Here is a 15,143-nt window from a genome sequence, read left to right as displayed (position 1 = left end):
ATCAGAGGATGGGTACCCGGTGGGGTCTTCTGCTGTTGTAGCCCATCTGCCTCAAGGTTGTGCGTGTTGTGGCTTCACAAATGCTTTGCTGCATACCTCGGTTGTAACGAGTGGTTATTTCAGGCAAAGTTGCTCTTCTATCAGCTTGAATCAGTCGGCCCATTCTCCTCTGACCTCTAGCATCAACAAGGCATTTTCGCCCACAGGACTGCCGCATACTGGATGTTTTTCCCTTTTCACAGCACTCTTTGTAAACCCTAGAAATGGTTGTGCGTGAAAATCCCAGTAACTGAGCAGATTGTGAAATACTCAGACCGGCCCGTCTGGCGCCAACAACCATGCCACGCTCAAAATTGCTTAAATCACCTTTCTTTCCCATTGTGACATTCAGTTTGGAGTTCAGGAGATTGTCTTGACCAGGACCACACCCCTAAATGCATTGAAGCAACTGCCATGTGATTGGTTGATTAGATAATTGCATTAATGAGAAATTGAACAGGTGTTCCTAATAATCCTTTAGGTGAGTGTATATATATATATATATAAGCTGCTAGACTGCCCCGGAAGGTGCGTGCCTCGCTTTGTGTCCAGCAAGATTTTTCACCACAGTGAAAATATTTTTGAAAGTCTAAACGCCAACAAACATAGATTGAGGCAGAATATTTAATTAGATAAAAACATGTTGTGAATTTTGGAAATTATTACATCTATCTTTTTTCAAAACATGTTGACTTTTGGACTTTACAACGCTCTGGAGTTATTGGAAATGTTTGGACAACACGGATCGGAAACAATCCTATGCAGCCACCACTGGAATCAAAATCCATGAATAACTTAATCTGTTATATTAATAATAAACACCAGGACACAAAATTAAAATTCTAATGAATGTGAAAATGTATTAGTTCATCAACAACCACAGAACCTGCCATTGTAGCTAATTAGAGATACAAATTTGATTATTTATATTCTATTATTTTCTTTGTAAAATAAAAACAAATCTTAGGATACAATAGCTTATAAAAACATCACCAATGTGTATTTCAATGCATAGTAAAAACCATAGACATGTATGAAACACATACAGGCCTAACCCAAAATGGCCAAAACAGTTTCACTGAAAGAAAACACCCAATGCAAACAACACAATAACAAATAATACAAGAAAGATACTATAACATTACAAGAAAGTGTTTAAAGTATATGCTACTTTTCTATAGAATGCAGGGAGAAGAAGGAGTCTATTTGCTGACTGGGTGCAGATTAGAACAGCAAAGTATTGATTTAGGGATCCAGAGCATGAGAGATGTTGATGTGACCCTGAATAAGAAACATTTTTATGGTGTGGTGCTAGGCTCCCAATTATATGCCCGCGGTGACATAAGCATAGGGCCAAGTACCAAGTGTCACCAGCCAATCAAATTGACCTGATGGTTTAGGGTTTCATGGTCACCACCCCAAGGAAGAGCTTTTTTTTCTAAAGGTATGCACATCAGGTAATGTCTCTTGTGAATAGAAAACCCAATTTCTTTTTGTCCAATTTCATCTCATTGATTGGACTAAGCTCAGGTAGGCTGACCTTTGACTTCAGGTAGCATTTGGAGAAGTGATTGGCCAAGAAATTCACATAATTTTTCTACCCTGCAATGTAAATGTTTACACAGCTCAATAAAGACATGAAAATGCATATTTGTTTGTGTGTTATTTAAGCTGACTGTGTCTTTGCTGTGACTTAATTGGAGATCAGATACATTTCATGACCAACTTATGCAGAAATCCAGGTACATGCAAGCAAGCAAAATCAAGACAAGTTGAATGAGCAAGGGTTTAATCACACACCCACAAACACATTTATGGGTCACATTAAACCTGCTCTCAACTGTACAAAAAAAACTTAGTTAAACCACATGACCTCTTTTTCCTTTGTACACACACACACACACACACACACACACACACACAGAGAGAGAGAGAGAGATGAAAAGAAAGAAAAGATTAAAATAATTATGAAAAAGACCAGCAAAACCTGTTAGTTTGATAACATCTTGCATACCTTTAGTTTACAAAAGTGTTGTTTTTTTTGTGTGTTTTTTTGTAAAACCTAATGGCTGTGATAGGAACAAATATTGTTTAGATTGTTTGTCATGAACAAAATTACAAATTACAAATTACAACCTAGCTTTTTGAAAATTATATTTTATTAAAAATTTAGACAAAAAGCATTTAGATACTTGCAGGTTCTCAAACTACATTAGTGGAACATGTCCATAGTTCCCCTTCTGTCACTCACTCGACATTGTGTCGATTGTAGTGATACAAGGGGTCTCTTCTAAGAGCCTCGCATACCTCTAAACTTGAACTTAAGAAAAGGCCAATGTCAAGTTGGCAGACAGAATTTGCATGCCCCGCCCCCCGGACATACGGGTATAAAGGTGAGCGGGGGAGCGAATGTCAGACAGATTTTTTCTTCGGAGCCGAGTGGTTGTGTGATCAGCGAGCTGTGTGTCACGACTGCTTCACCCACCTTTGCAAGAGAGCTTCTGTTGGATCTGACGGTGCATTCCAGCGGCTTTCTCCTCTCTGCACGCTGTGCAGACTCTGCCCCTTGGTGCTTCGACAGCGCTTCTCTCCTGAAAGAGTTTTATTTTCCTCTAAAAGAGTTTGTTTTATGGTAAAAAAGCAACATACACAAGCGGGCGTTAAACGTCCCGTCCCCCCCCCCCCCCGGTACCTAAGTGCATGACGAGCTGACGAGTTCCTGGAGGGCACCTTTAACTGCCCGGAACCGACCTCCACGCTCATCTGCTCTCACTACCCAGGCCTGTAGCACAACGTCGTTGCTGACTGAGACCGCCTTCGCCTTGCATGCCATGGCCCTCCTGCAGGAACACCAAGCCAGGGCACTCAAAGTACTGCACCAGTGTAGTCCCGAACCCGACGTGCTGCAGAAACTGCGCTCTGCCACCAACCTCGCTCTCAGGGCTACGAAGGTCACAGCGCAGGCACTCCGGTGGGCGATGGCCACCCTCATGGTCCTGGAACGGCACCTGTGGCCGAACTTGGTCGAGATGCGTGATGTTGACAAAGCCCAGCAGATTTCGGCAGTGAGGAAACAGACGGAGGCCATCTCACACATCATGCCGTGCCGTCGCTGCGCAGGCTGCCCCCTCGTCTGCTCGGCGTGGCCCCCCCCTGCCAATAAACCACTGGCAGCTCCGTCTCAACCTGGGCCCAGCTCTCAGCCCCAGTGTCGAGCGCCCCACAGGCTCCAGGACCTCTTCTAGGGCCCATACACCCCTAAATGCTTCTGAGACAGTGCAATCAGGAAGCCAGACCTTTGCTCTGGAGATGGTAGCAAGACCACTCCATCCCCCGGTGGAGGGCCGGGAGGAGAATCCTCAGTTCTCCCTTTTTCTTTCGCCGCACCTCCTTTGGCTGAGGTACCCAAATTTTCAATAAAAGAGCAATTTCCTCACTTCCTGGGTCATCAGACCGACGGGCGCTGTTCTTACAGCACCCCGGCACCAAAACCTTGCAGTCCCGTTTCCCCGGACGCAGCCATCTCACCTTGACCCACGACTGACCAGCCCAGGCAGGCCAGCGCTGACGAGTCTCGAGGACGTCCCTACAGGACCCCCTCCTTTGTCTACAATCCGCCCCCTGCAGGGTGCGCAGAGCAAGGTAAGTGCTTTGAGTTTTTTCTCACCACCAAGCCTCGGGACACGTGTTTGCCTCCCGACACACTATTACCTGCTCCCCCCCACCGCGAGGCCCTACCCGGTACATACAAAACGATCATCCCGTTAGTGCCCCTCATACGGAGCTTAAACGCATGGCTTGCGCTTCCCAGCCCATCGCGTTTTGTGGCCAGGACCATCCACCTTGCGGGTTCAAGCACACTCTACACCTTGCGGGTTCAAGCACACTCTACAAGAAGTGTGGCATCCTCGTGGGCACTGGCCCATGGCATCTCCTTAGCAGAAATCTGCTGGACAACACCCAACACCTTTGCTAGGTTCTACAACCTCAGGGTTGAGTCGGTCTCGTCCCGTGTTTTGTCAGGTCCGAGCCGGTAGAACTCAGTAATACGGAATAGCCGGCCAGGTGTTCCACTTGCGCTTTGCGCCCTTCACCAAGCTGATCCAGTGAGCCTTCTCTCCCAGGTTAGCCAGTAAGCTCTCGCTTCCTGGATGCTCTTCCTCCCTAGCCCTCTGGCCGCGGATTCACCGGAGGAATTCCCCACCAGACCCACCACGAGTTGAGTGCTCCGTGTTGGGCTTGGGCTCCACAGGCATAGTTCCCGCTTCTGGCAAACTCCCTGTGATGTATTTTCCGCAGTACGGTCCATCTTTGCGTCTCACTTTGGCACGAACTAATGCAAAAATGTGTGACAGGGCACGGCATTTGTCAGTAACTTGGCAGAATGGGTTTGATGTCAGGGTGCTGGAACATTCGGTAGCAACATGACGACTTCTTGAGTGATCATGTTGTCAATGTAACGCATTGATTTCATTTAATTTACCATTGGTAGTTCTGTCACAATCTCAGTCAAGAACACCTTTCTTACATCAAAAAAGTAGTACAAATTTAGCAATTACTCACTGTGTCAGGTGATTAAGGTTGTGAGTGCAACTGTGGTAAAAATTTCAAGTGAACTAGTAACAGTTTGATCTAGTAATCAGTGAAAGTAAAATTAATAGTTTTTTTGTTTTGTTTTTCATGTCTTTGGATTTGCCTGCAGTATGCCATGCTTTCTTTTTGTAAACTTTTTCTTGTATTTTAAAATTCTGCTTCCTTAACCTTCACGTCTTTGCCTCCGCTTATTCCTACTCCTATCATGAACTCATGAGTCAAAGGCTTACTCATGATCCCCACCTTTGACTTCCCCAGAGGTCCATGCCTTCACATGACTCAGAACCTTTGATTCTTTTTTTTTGTTTTGTTTTTGTTGTTTTATGGGTGTCAAGAGCTATCCAGATGGGTGGGGCTCTGTAACTGTTTTGGGGATTTTCTGCTTTGTCTTTGGTTTTGCCTATATTATTTGGTAATCTTTTTTCTTATATCCTTATCTTCTATTTAATTTCATTTTCAGCATGTTAATTGCTCGCAGGTGTGTCTTTAACTAGGGTGAATTCCATGTAAAAGTGAGCATCACTGTGCCCTACACATGTCATAGGGCAGAAGTGAGAGCTTTGACGAAAGCAGTGTGAATGAATGTTTCATATGTGCTCATTCGTAACACCCAAATTAAGACAAACCTCAATGACTATATTAATTGGGGTGTTTCCGTGAAAGCAAAATTCATGTTTAGAACTGTAAGATTCTTGTGGGAAATGAAACAACCAAAAATATTACCTCATTGTGTAAAAACACAATGAGGTAATATTTTTGGTTGTTTCATTTCAATTTTCAATTCAATTTTCATTATTTCATATTGTGAACTGGCATTTGGTAAAAACAAACAATAACATTTTACAAAAAGTTTATTTTTGTTAACATTAGTATATGCATTAGGTGTCATGAACTAGTGTGTCTTAACAAGACTTCTTTGTTGTTGATATTTTATTAGTCATTGTTTATTGTTGTCTATATAGCAGGACAATGTGCCTTCAGAAACCTTCACTCCTGTATAAATAAATGTTTCCTTTCTCTTAAAATGAAAGGAATGTCAAAGTTCTGACCTGACGCATTGAGCTGCGGTGCTCATCATTTTTCAACCATGTCCCCTTCTCTTCTTTCCCTGTGCTCTCTACTATTGTGAGGAAATCTGGTAAAATGAAAGAGGTAAACTTTATTCAGAATTAGATAAAGAAAAATGTCTGAACACTAGCTACTGTAACTGATAAGTATTTGCTCCTTTTTTCTTTTTTTGAGAGAGAGAGAGATCCACCAAATATGCTAAAATAATTGGGGAAAATGGCTATATACAATACACTAAAGGTAAAATGGAGCCATATGCAATCATATACTTGATGAGAGCTGGTTTTGGTCAACCAGAAATCGGCATTGATGACATTATGTTTAATTTTCCTAAAGATTAGTGCAGTTTACATGGATCACTTTGTGTTGGACATTCCTCTGATGCTCTCAATCTGATTTGGTTGAGTTGGTGCTCATTTGCATTATGGATATTATTTAAAGATATTTTATCTTAAATATCTAGACTTTGAGCAAAGCTCATATACCAAAGAAGATCCATGACTGTAAATGATCCTTACATACCATAAGTCTACAAAAATGGTTGTAACAATTTGTGTTTTCGTTTCATGTTTATCTCTAAATCATGTAGTTTCATACTTTTTAAATTAAATTCTCAATCGATTTTGCATATTTACTGCTCTCAAAACAGTTAACACAGCCATCTGAACACTTTTTAATTGTCCTTAAGAGATTGAAATTTCACAACTAAATTAAAGTCATATTCTCAAATCACATCAGGTTGTCAAATGCCTTTATATTGAAATCTGCTGTGTTATGCACACAGGAAAGACATTTTTCACACATCTATCATGACTTTGCTATCTATTACAGTAAAGGGGTCAAATATGAAAATTCAAAGCAAACAAACAATGAGGAAGAAGAAGAGGAAGAACAAGACAAAGAAGAGGTGCAAACTGAGAAGATTTAGAGTGGGCCCCTAAAGCCCCTCCTCTAGAGCTGGGGTGGGGGATGAGGGGAGGGAAATACAAAAAAAAAGAGGAGAGAGAAAGGGCTAAGTGGAGCGAAACCAAGAGAAAGTGAGGAGAGAGAGGAAATACCTGGTTCACCGGCACCCAGATACGCTGTTGCCCGGACACTCCCCGACCTCTGGTGGAATACAGCTCACTCCTCTCCTGGTGGACTGTAATGGGTCCTCCAGCCCCGGGCAGACGGTCACGCTCCTCCCCCCTTTTCTTTTTTTTTTACCTCTATTCTTTTTTGTATGGGGAGGAAATGGAAGCATGCCTCAGATCCTTGGTGGCCGGCAGTGACCTCTCCGTTCCCAGGTGGATGGCCGCGACTGCTCCTGGGTTGGTTTGTAGTGACGAGTACTCGACAGCGTATCCCTCCCCCTTCTCTGGCTTCGGCACCAATGTAACAAAGGGTAAGGATGGGAAAGGAGAAGGTGGGAACCGGCTGAACAGTCAAGATAATATTTACTTAAACAAAAAACACAAACACACACATGGCAGCTGCATGTGGCTCTCTCTCCCCCGAACTACCACGTTCCGCCACATTTATCCCTCTCCTCAGCTGATTAGCCCAATTGGGGGCCAGGCGTGCATAGTCCTTCGTAGAAGTTGCCCTTCTGGCTGCGCCTGCCAGCAGGTTATTCCCCACCTCTCTAGGGCTGGGGAGGGGGAATAAAAAACTAAACAAAACAAAAAAAGAGGATTGGTTTGATGGCAGTGGCGAGGACTCTACAGCACATTCCTCCCCCTTCCCGGGTTTCGGCACCAATGTTACAAAGTTAAAATGTAAAGGAGGAGGCGGGAACCGGACAAATAATCAAAATAATGTTTAATGAGAAATTAAAACATAAACACAAACGCACACACTGCAGCTGCATGTGGCTCTCTCTCTCCCAAACTGCTTCCCCTGGATAAAAAAATAAATACAAATATGATGAGTCGCTTTGTGTTCACCATGCATGTTTGTGATGACGTAAGATGAACGGAGGTTCGATAGAATCAAGTGAATGTGAAACCAGACCAATGCTGCGGGGGGCACCGGGAACAATCGCACTCGGAATTGGACCGCAGCAAACATCCCAGTGTGAAAGTCCCCTTAGGTTCAATCAATACAGCTAGATGTCTTCTTTTTTTCCAGTAAACTTTCTCATCCTCTTTCAAGAGGAAAAGCAAGAACAACTAGGAATTGAGATACATTTTACGAAGCACACGGAAAAGTGTCTTTATTGTGGATTTTTACAACAAATGTGTTATTTCAATAGTAGAGTTGTGTGTCTACAACTGAATATATTATGATTTCTATGAACACATCAATAGTTTTGATGCTAGTATTTAGTTTTAACAAATGCATGATTAAAAAGGAATACAGTGCTTCATTATGCACTGCAGTGTTGTTATTATTAATAATTTAAAGCAGGGCCCCTTAAATGTTGTATAAAGATTTGAATCATATGAAAATAACATTGAAAAGATTGGAACATTTTCTTAGAGGTCAGCTGCCTTCTCAGAAATGCTGCCATGTCATGTTGATGCCAGACGTTTTAAATATCATGTCATCATTTGATGAAAAGGACCCCTTTTAAAAAAACGTTTTTTTATCAACTCACTCTCCTCTCCCCAGCCTCTTAAATGTGTTTCCCCCCGGATCCCAACACCTTTTTAAGGTTCTATATACCCCAACACTTTCGAAGTAGGCCTACAGTTTTCCCTAAAAAAGACTTTAGCACGCAAAAGGGTCCTGCTACTGTTATAAGACAAATAAACCAACACTGAGAAGTGCTGTAAAAGTATGCATAGTATCTCCTATGATGTATGCTACATTAAGTGTTTGCTATTCGGCGACAAAAACGCAAATGTATGGAATGATATTCCGGACATTATTCAAAAGGAATAGCAAATTGTATTTGCAATTGCGTTTTTCAATTTGTGGACGCATAAAATGTGACATAATCCAAACGCAATTGCAAATCGCGCATTACGGTTTGCATTTTCATTTAAGCGAACGCACAGTGACTGCCAAATTTCAAATGGAAAAGCAAAGTCCGTTTGCAACTGTGTTTCCCATATCTTACGAGTTTTGGCCCTGTCATATTTAAATAGCAATTTCAATTACCACGTCTGCTTTTTCACTTTCTCAGCATCGCGTACCAGCCAAAACTCAAATGGAATACTAATTCCCTTAGTATTTCCATTTCCGCTGCCTTACACGGAAACCTGTCAATCAGGGTCAAGGGTGGGATTATGCTATGGGGCGTGTTTGTCTTGGGAAGTGACATCACTCACAGTCTATCAGGATCAATAATTAGCACTGCACTTTATTCATCTATAATCTCACACTGGACTGTCAACATATTCTCCTCAATATACTACTTCATAGATATATATATATTTCATATACTCCTACTTGTTTGTATTGTATATTGTGTGTATTGTTTACTGTATATTGTATATAATTATTGTGTTGTGTAAGTATGTGTACATTTGATATGTAAATTGTGTTGTGTAAGTATGTTGTTTACTGTAATTATGACTGCTATGTTGCTCGGAACTGCACACAAGAATTTCACCTACTGTTGCACTTGTGTACATGGTAGTGTGACAATAAAGTGATTTGATTTGATAAACCGGCATCTGTTCAGGGCATCACCTCTTGACCGTCGACTGTAAGTGACATCACTTCCCAAGACAAACACGCCCCATAGCATAATCCCACCCTTGACCCTGATTGACAGGTTTCTGTGTAAGGCATCGGAAATGGAAATACTAAGGGAATTAGTATTCCATTTGAGTATTAGAAAATCAGTTATTTTGAATTCTTATAATAAAGGTGGCTTAAATTTCATTGATTTTGATTCTCTTAACAATACCTTGAAAATTAATTGGCTTAAACGTTTCCTTCACAATCAATCTTTTATTTGGAGTATAATCCCAAGATATATTTTTTTCTCAATTAGGAGGTATACATTTTCTTTTAATGTGCAATTATTCAATTAGTAAACTTCCTGTCAAACTTTCCAATTATCATCAGCAGATGCTTATGGCTTGGAAACTTATTTACAAGCATAATTTCTCGCCACACATTTTTTAAATTTGTAACAACTGTAATATTCTTCATAAGAGGAAATCTTTATTTCTTGAAAACTGGTTCAATAATGGGGTGATATTAGTAAACCAGCTATTTGATAGTGAAGGTAATTTATTTAATTATTCTGATTTTGTTTCAGGATAACAATTCCCAGTATCTAGTAAAGAATTTAATATAGTTTTCAAGGCCATCTCTTTGGAAATCTGTATGCTGTTTAGAAACAATAATAGTGCTACAGTGACTTCTGTTTCTCCCCTAGCCCTGAATCTACTGTGGTTGGTTCTATTTGTTTTTCAATACATAAATCCAATTATAAAATTAGGTCATTATTTTTGGACCCTGTTACTTCAATTCCTTCCTCCATTTCTTATTGGAATAACCTTTTGATGATATTAAATGGTCATATGTTTGGTCACTTCCTCAGAAATTCTTTCTAACTAATAAAGTTAAAGAAATATCCTATAAAATTATTCATAGATTTTATCCAGTTAAATACTTTTTAAAGAAATTTAGAAATGATATTGATACTTCCTGCTCTTTTGTGAAGCCTCCTCTGAAACTGTTGATCATTTGTTTTGGGAATGTCTTTTTACTCGGTCTTTCTGGAACAATATTGATGCTCTGATTGTCCAAAAGGTTTTATGTAACTTTTCTTTATCATATAGACACATTCTTTTTGGATTTTATGTTAAAGACAAGAATCTAATTAATGCATGTTTTTGTATAAACCTTCTTTTATATATTGGAAAGTTTCATATCCATAAATGTAAATATATGAAAAGTAAACCCCACTTTAGCTTTTTCAAAGAAGAATTGAAGATGTATTTAAATACAATTTCAACTTCTGTTAACAAGAAAGCAATGAAAACATCCAGAATTAGTGCCATGTTTAATATTCTCTCTTAATGTTTTTTTCTTTTGTGCCCTCTTCTTCTTTTTTTTCTTTCTTCTCTTACTCTCTTTTCTTTTTAGACTATTGTTGAATATATTTAAATTTCTTTCACATTTCCTCTCTTAATGTATTCTGAACCATAATTTCTCTTTTGTTTTGAAAGATTGTTTATATTTCTTGTATGTATGGTCTTGTTCTGTTTGTTAATATTGCAATAAAAAAAAAAAAAAAAAAATAATTAGTATTCCATTTGAGTTTTGGCTTGCTACATACGCGACGCTGAGAAAGTGAAAAAGCAGACGTGGTAATTGAAATTGCTGTTTAAATATGACAGGGCCAAAACTCGTAAGATATGGGAAACACAGTTGCAAACGGACTTTGCTTTTCCATTTGAAATCTGGCAGTCACTGTGCGTTCGCTTAAACGAAAATGCAAACGGTAATGCGCGATTTGCAATTGCGTTTGGATTATGTCACATTTTATGCGTCCACAAATTGAAAACGCAATTGCAAATACAATTTGCAATTCCATTTGAATAATGTCCGGAATATCATTGCATACAAATGCATTTTAATGGTTGGAAATGAGAAACCAGGTTTTAGTGCTGGATTTGATGAAAGAGACATGTATGAGAAATTGCAATCCAGCTGATGCTGAGGTACACGAGCGCAGATCACCGAACACCAAAGATGATTCAAATGCGATATATTATATACATTTGAAAGTTATCTTTTAAATCAGAAACGAAATATTTCTAGCGAGGTGGTGGCATGTGAAGGCGCACCTTGCAACACTCTAATAATGATTCGATCGGACGTTTTTTTGTCAGCAGACAAAAATGCAGTTGACACACCCACATACAGGTGAGCAGCTATGAGTATTAATATTCGGGAATGGTGCCACGTCATAATATTACTACACACAGACAGGTCAGTCTCTTCAAAAACTAAGGTAAGACATTTATCCGTTTCAAATTCAATTAGGCCTACATTAAAATTTTGTTTGGGTACAAAATGATGAATCTTAACTATTTTTGTATTATTATTATTTATTATTATTATTATTATTATTATTATTATTATTTAGATGATTGTCTTGCTGGTAACGTTCCTTGCTGCCATTCTGTGCCCCACTGCTCACAGTGCAGAGTCAACAGTGGGTGAGTAGATAAATCTCAGCATCACTTAATCTCAATAGACCTATTTTCCTTTTTCTTTTAATTTATTATTTTTAGCAATAGCGAGTAGATATTAAAGCCTCTAAAACTTTTTAAGGAATGGTGTCACATTCTAGCGGTCTTTTCTTTGATTATTTGTTAAAGAGACAGGCTACAAAAAAAAAAAAAAAAGGAAAATTATTTCTTTCTTCTGCTAAAAACAAACAAAATGTTTTAGAAGAATATCTCAGCTCTGTAGGTCAATTCTATGCAATTTAATAGTTGCCAGACCTTTGAAGCAGCAAAAAGCACATACATGCAGCACAAAAGTAATGCATTCAGCACCAGTGGTTAAATACATGTGTTCAGGAGAAATATGATAGGTGTGTTTGAGAAACAGATCAATGTTTAAACTGTTTAATCAATGTTTATGAATGTGTTGGCGATTTGCATTATTCGTGCATATCACCTGCTACTAGGCAGGGAAGAGAATGTATTGTAAAAATATGTAAAATTAAGTTAAAATAGTGCCTTAAAGATTTGCATGTGTAGAGTAAGATTGGTAAAAGCATAAATTAACTTACAAGCTTTTGTGCAAGATTTGTGAAAGCGTAATTCAAATTGCAAGCACAGAACATTTTGTGAATGTGGAAATCAAGATGCAAGTGTAAGAAAAAATCTTAGCAATACTTAAATGCTTTGCATAAGTGTAATTCATGTTTTGTGAATCTGTAACTTCAAATTAACACAAAGTAAATATGATCTGTATTCTTACACTTTTGGCAATGTTTTTGTGCCTAAACATGCAACCTGCAATCAGCAATATGCAAGCAAAGAAAGGGTATCATAATCATCCAAATGGAATGACCACGCAGAATTAGTCTATATGCATAAAAATAAACTATTGCAAAAGTGCAAATGAAAAAAGTCTTCCATTTTGTTGCACTCACATTTTTGTCACAACTTTCTCACTCAAAAGACTTTTGCAAGCGAATGAGGAAGGCGGGTGTGCCTGCTTCAAATACCCATTACAATTTTTTGTTGCCCAGTTTACTCTGATCTAATTAGTGAAATAACTTGACTGACCGCTTCTTCTTCATATGGCTCAGTGTAATTCCTCTGGCAGAATGGTAGGCTCTCTCTACTTATACTTATTTCTTATACTTACATATTAATACACACCCAGTTCTTTTATTGTGTGTGTAAAGTTGAGCCAACACCATTTATTGATATAAATATTAATCTCAATCTGGTGTTCATATGTTTCTTTTTGTAGCTGTTCATTATTTTAATTATATTTTAGTTACTTTTGATCATCATTGGGATGGCATTGATGGATGGATGGATGGACAAACGGAAATCATATAGGTAAACTATCTATCTATCCATCCATCCATCCATCCATCCATCCATCCATCCATATTAAACCAATCAGATCATGGTTAACTGGTCAACAAAAGCTTCGTTTGAATGGTTACATGATGAAGGTAGATCCGCCTTCCCCACATGCTTGCAAAACTCTTTTGAGTGAGAAAGTTGTGCCAAAGGTGTGAGCACAAAAAATGGGAAGACAGAACAGTGCATATCGGATTATTTTTGGAAAATATTTTTGCCACAAACACAAGTCATTTACACGTTTGCAGTAGTTTATTTTACACACACAGACTGATTCTACACTGTCACTTCCATTTGTTGTTCACCCTTTCTTTGCTTGCATAAACTTGATTGCAGCTTTGCAATGTTTTGGGCCATGTTTAGGCACAAGAACAGTGTCAAAATTGTATGTTGAAAAAAGCAAGTCTGAAGAATACAGACCAAATGTTCTTTGTGCTAATGTGAAGTTATAGATTCACAACACATGAATATTTTCAATTTGTTCATTGAAATATTGCACATAATATTTTTAATTATGCTTTTGTAATGGTAGCCAGCTGGTTCACGATAAGCTGTGCAGTGTGTAAACTTCACTCTCCTGGCCTTAAGAGATGCACTAGCAACTGAGGCTTGGTCCATGGCTTTTATAGCCTCCTTTCTAGCACATCTGGCCCCATGCCGGGGTTCGAATGCCACTCTGGGTAGGTTGAGTAGGAATGGTGACACTTGCAATTTGATTTACACCCTGTACAAAACGTTCTGTGCAAAAATTTACGCTTGCAGTTTGATTTAAGCTTTAACAAATTTTACGCTGTGTGTGCAGATCATTTAGGCACTATTTTATCTTTAAATAAAAAAAGATATGAGTAACTGTTGAGAATCTTTTTGTGTGTGTGTGTGTGTGAGCTATTCATTTAATACTGTAGTTTTATCCTAAACAGAATGGTGCTATCACGAGCCAGCCTGCGGTAAGTATGATTTATTTTTTGCACCCTAAAATACACATAGAAATCAAATTTAACAAATTATTGCTCAAGTTACTTTTAGAATTCCACATTATGGGTGTTTGAGTGTATCAGCATGCTCTTATGTATAATTTCATGAGCAAAAGTACATTTTCTGGTTTTATGTTCATTTGTAATAGATTTTACCAATTGGCCCAAAATTGTCTCACAATTCTGCAATGGATCAAGGCAATCTCCCATTGATATTGTGACTGCAAATGTTCAGGCAAATCCCAAACTGACCACATTCAACTTTACTGGTTTTGATGACAACTCAACCTTTTTGACAATTGCAAACAGTGCCAATTCTGGTAAGGGGTGCTGCCCAACAGGAAATTTAATTTGTTGATGTTTTCTACAGTTATTTTACACACTGATCAAATGCAGTTTTTTTAGGGTTTGCTATTTCTTACAAAATGTTAATTACAAGTGACTATATTTGTCTTATCGTGTTGTTAATGTCTTGTTAAAGATTAATTAATTGATCATACCTGTGATCAGAGGTGTAGTGGTAAAAAAAGAGGTGGGTAAACTATAAATTCTGGTGGACCACGACGTGGTCACCCGGTAAGGTGGGCCACTGCCTACCAGTGTATGTGTATCCTGATGACATCGCTATAGGCTATCATTTGATGGTACTACCAAGGGTATCACTGGTTGTTCCCTCAACATAGGTCACACAATCACTATTCAATTCATACATTAATCTAAGTTCTTGTTAAAGAGACCCAAGAAGGAATAATATGGTTGAAATCTATAAAGTTTACTAAATGACAAAACAGAGAGAACAAAAATATTTAAGAGAGATAGAGAGGGAGGCTTATATCCAGGGCTTCCAATACAATGCACTTGTACATAATGATTAGGGATTTGGGATTATTTTCATAGTCGATTAATCTGTTGAATATTTTCTTGATTAATCAATTAGTTGTTTGGTCTATAATATGTCAGAACAATGTGG

The 15,143-nt window shown here is 38.8% G+C and overlaps 1 protein-coding gene across 1 annotated transcript in view; it reads left to right on the top strand.

Annotated features, from left to right (window-relative positions):
- Positions 1 to 15,143, top strand: part of LOC127633337 (uncharacterized) — a 71,580-nt gene that overhangs the window by 42,599 nt on the left and 13,838 nt on the right. The window contains exons 12-15 of the mRNA XM_052112374.1: positions 11,520 to 11,599; positions 11,735 to 11,807; positions 14,120 to 14,146; positions 14,323 to 14,493. Of these exons, the coding sequence (XP_051968334.1) occupies positions 11,520 to 11,599; positions 11,735 to 11,807; positions 14,120 to 14,146; positions 14,323 to 14,493 (351 nt within the window). The remainder of the gene's footprint in view (positions 1 to 11,519; positions 11,600 to 11,734; positions 11,808 to 14,119; positions 14,147 to 14,322; positions 14,494 to 15,143) is intronic.

This window comes from Xyrauchen texanus, chromosome 40, assembly GCF_025860055.1.
Source record: "Xyrauchen texanus isolate HMW12.3.18 chromosome 40, RBS_HiC_50CHRs, whole genome shotgun sequence".
Lineage (NCBI taxonomy): Eukaryota > Metazoa > Chordata > Actinopteri > Cypriniformes > Catostomidae > Xyrauchen > Xyrauchen texanus.
This window is presented reverse-complemented; position numbering and strand designations above follow the sequence as displayed.